Here is a 2819-nt window from a genome sequence, read left to right as displayed (position 1 = left end):
GGACAGGCCCCGAAGTGTCCCCTGGGCCCAGGCGGGCCCTGAAATGTCCCCTGGGCCCGGGCAGGCCTTGTCCCCCTCCTGAGGGCTCTGCCTGGGCCTGACAGGGTGGCTCTGGGGCACCTGGCGGAGCCAGACTGGCCGCTGAGGTACCACCGACGCTCTCGCAGGTGGAAGTGGACGAGAACGGGAGGATCGTCGATGCCCGTTTCAAAACCTTCGGCTGCGGGTCGGCGATTGCGTCAAGTTCGCTGGCGACGGAGTGGGTCAAAGGGAAAACGGTAAGGGACGCTGCGGAAAGCTTTCCAAGTTTCAAATGTGCCAGCGTTCTCTGCTGGGGCTGCGCAGGAAACAGCGACCTTGGAGTCCCAGGGTTGACTTTGTGCAGCGCAGTGCAGGAGCTTGGAAAGCAGCAGCTGTCAGCGCTGTTAGTGCTCGGACTTCCAGAGCAATAGTTACCTTTTCTGAGAACCTCCATTAATCTGCAGGGAAGTGTTTTGTGTGTTATGCAGAAAGCAAAAACCTGCTGATTCTGGGTTCTGAAAGTTTGTTTACAGCATGTCTTTAGGTTATTTATACTCTCTCTGCCAGACAAGAACTGCATTTCTATATTATGATAAAAGGTAAGCACAGAACAACATCACGAGTGGCACTTGCCCTGTATCACTGCTGAGCTCTGGTTCGTTCCCACCCCTGCTCAGTCTGAGATGCTCCAACATCCTTCACAGCTCAGATGTATTTCCACATGGATTCTGTGGGCTGTGGAGCATCAAAGCCCTCTGACAGCAGCTGCCTTTGTAGCCCCTGTTCACCTCACATGACCAGGGACTGTGCTGGCTGTGTTTCAGGTTGACGAAGCGTTGAAAATCAAGAACACAGATATCGCTAAAGAGCTCTGCCTTCCTCCAGTCAAACTGCACTGCTCCAGTAAGTAACTTCCAGACGGTGAAAGTTCAAATGCAAAGCTGTGCTTGGGAGGGAGGCTTCTGGGAACAGCGCAGATGCTTCTGAATGTTGTTTGCCAAATAAAGTTTCTGCACGAGGAACAGTTGAGTTTGGCCCACAAGAGAAACTTGCTTATGTTCATATTCTGGGGTTATTTTAAGAGTTTTGAGATCTCTTTCATCTTTTGGACTTTGTAGCTCAGCAGACTGATAATAAGTGTTGAGATTCTGAAATTCTGCTTCTATGATGCCGACCAGTGCTACCTGCAGTGGTGGTCGCTGCTGGATGCTCTTTTTTTTACGACATCTTTTGTTCTTAATTACTTTTAATTGTCCTTGAAATACTTGGTTTTTTTGTTTGTAGTGTTGGCTGAAGACGCAATCAAGGCTGCCTTGGCCGATTACAAGTTGAAGCAAGATCCAAACAAAGAAGAGGCAGAGAAGAAAGCAACCAAAGCCTGAACTGACTGTAAAGCTTGTTCTCATTCCATTTAAATTTGCAGTGCAATTATTCTAGCTCTTAGTAGGACCCTGCGCACCACCGAATGAAGCTGTAAGATGCGCACAACTTACGCACAACGTCTCACGGTGGCTGGTGTGTGTACAGCCGCTCTCGTAGTGCTCACAGGGCTGGGATGGGGATGTTTCCGCAGCCTGTGTCCTCTCACCACTGTCTTTGAAATGTTAGAGCGAAGGAGACCGCTCAGCTGCGGAGAACTTGGTGGCTTCTCTAGGGAGAGAACATCCTGCTGTTCCGGTACTGGAAGGGCTGCACTTTTTTTTTTGGAAGATGTATAGTTTTGCCTGATATTTTATAGAATTTAGTGGGAAACGTTGCCTTGGTCTTCATGTTTCTGTAAGAACTGCAGATCGGTCTGTGTATCGATGCGGTATACAAGTCTGGGGCGGCACGTCCGCCCCCAAACTACAGCTGTGTCAGAGTTTCATTTCGCAATCTCTGCGAGTTCGTCCTCACCGGGGTGCTGGAGGGCACCGACAACACGCTGCCGGGGGCGAGTAGCTGGTGCCCCCGCTCCAGGAAACGCAGCACCAGCGCTCGCTTCTGCTCGCATCCTGTCACACCTAATGCTTTGGGTTTTGAAGCTCCCGTTAGAGGAACAATCTTAGTTTTGGAGCGTCTTCTATAACAATTCAACCCTTAGATTGGCAGGGTGCCCTGTTAAAAGAGAGTAAATACACCCTCGGGTTTGAACTGGGGAGGGGGATGGCAGGAAGCTCCCGGGGGGTCGGTCGGTGCTCCGTGGGGACACTTCCCGCTCCCGTGGGGTGCAGCTTAGCTGAGTTGTGCCAGAGGAGCCAAGGCGGTGTGGGTGATGTCCCCCCCCTTGGGGGTTCGCACGCTGAGTGGGAGCTGGAGGCACTCCGAGGTCTGAAAATGAAATGTTTGTGATGCTCTGGCATGGCTTACCTCCCTGCTCCGTGCTCTCCCGTGCCTTCTGCTGGTTGCTCTTTTCCAGGAGATCGTTTGTTTCTGTAGTTTTCCAAAGCAACCAGAAAACACACTGGAAAACTGCCTGCTTTGAAGATTTTAAACCACCCGAGAAACCTTACTGGTCTGTTTTCAGACCTGGGGTGTTTTAGGAACATTAAAAACCGCATTTAGAAATATATCTGTCCACGGATTGCTTTTTTTTCCCCCCTCGAGGCAGAGCAGCCCGCTCTGCTGCGGTTTGTCGCTCACAAGCTTGCTCTCGCGGTACCTCAGCTCAGCACCACCCCACGGGCCGGGCGCTGGCCCTCGGCAAGGCCCTGTCTCCCACGAGGAATGCGCCTCACTCCCTGGGAATAGTCCTGCGGTTTCCCAGTTGAAAAAAAAAAGAAAAATCGGGGAAACTTCAAATGCCAACGTCTGCTTTG

The 2819-nt window shown here is 51.5% G+C and overlaps 1 protein-coding gene across 1 annotated transcript; it reads left to right on the top strand.

Annotated features, from left to right (window-relative positions):
• Positions 1–167: 167 nt before the first annotated feature.
• On the top strand, positions 168–1403 carry ISCU (iron-sulfur cluster assembly enzyme; the record flags this gene model as incomplete). Its single annotated transcript, XM_010083457.1, has 3 exons — positions 168–278; positions 846–924; positions 1306–1403. Coding segments are annotated over 3 exons (288 nt in total), but the record flags the coding sequence as incomplete, so codon positions are not given.
• Positions 1404–2819: the final 1416 nt, after the last annotated feature.

This window comes from Pterocles gutturalis, unplaced genomic scaffold, assembly GCF_000699245.1.
Source record: "Pterocles gutturalis isolate BGI_N339 unplaced genomic scaffold, ASM69924v1 Scaffold45230, whole genome shotgun sequence".
Classification (NCBI taxonomy): domain Eukaryota; kingdom Metazoa; phylum Chordata; class Aves; order Pterocliformes; family Pteroclidae; genus Pterocles; species Pterocles gutturalis.
Note: the sequence above shows the minus strand (reverse complement) of the source record. Positions and strands in the feature narration are given on the sequence as shown.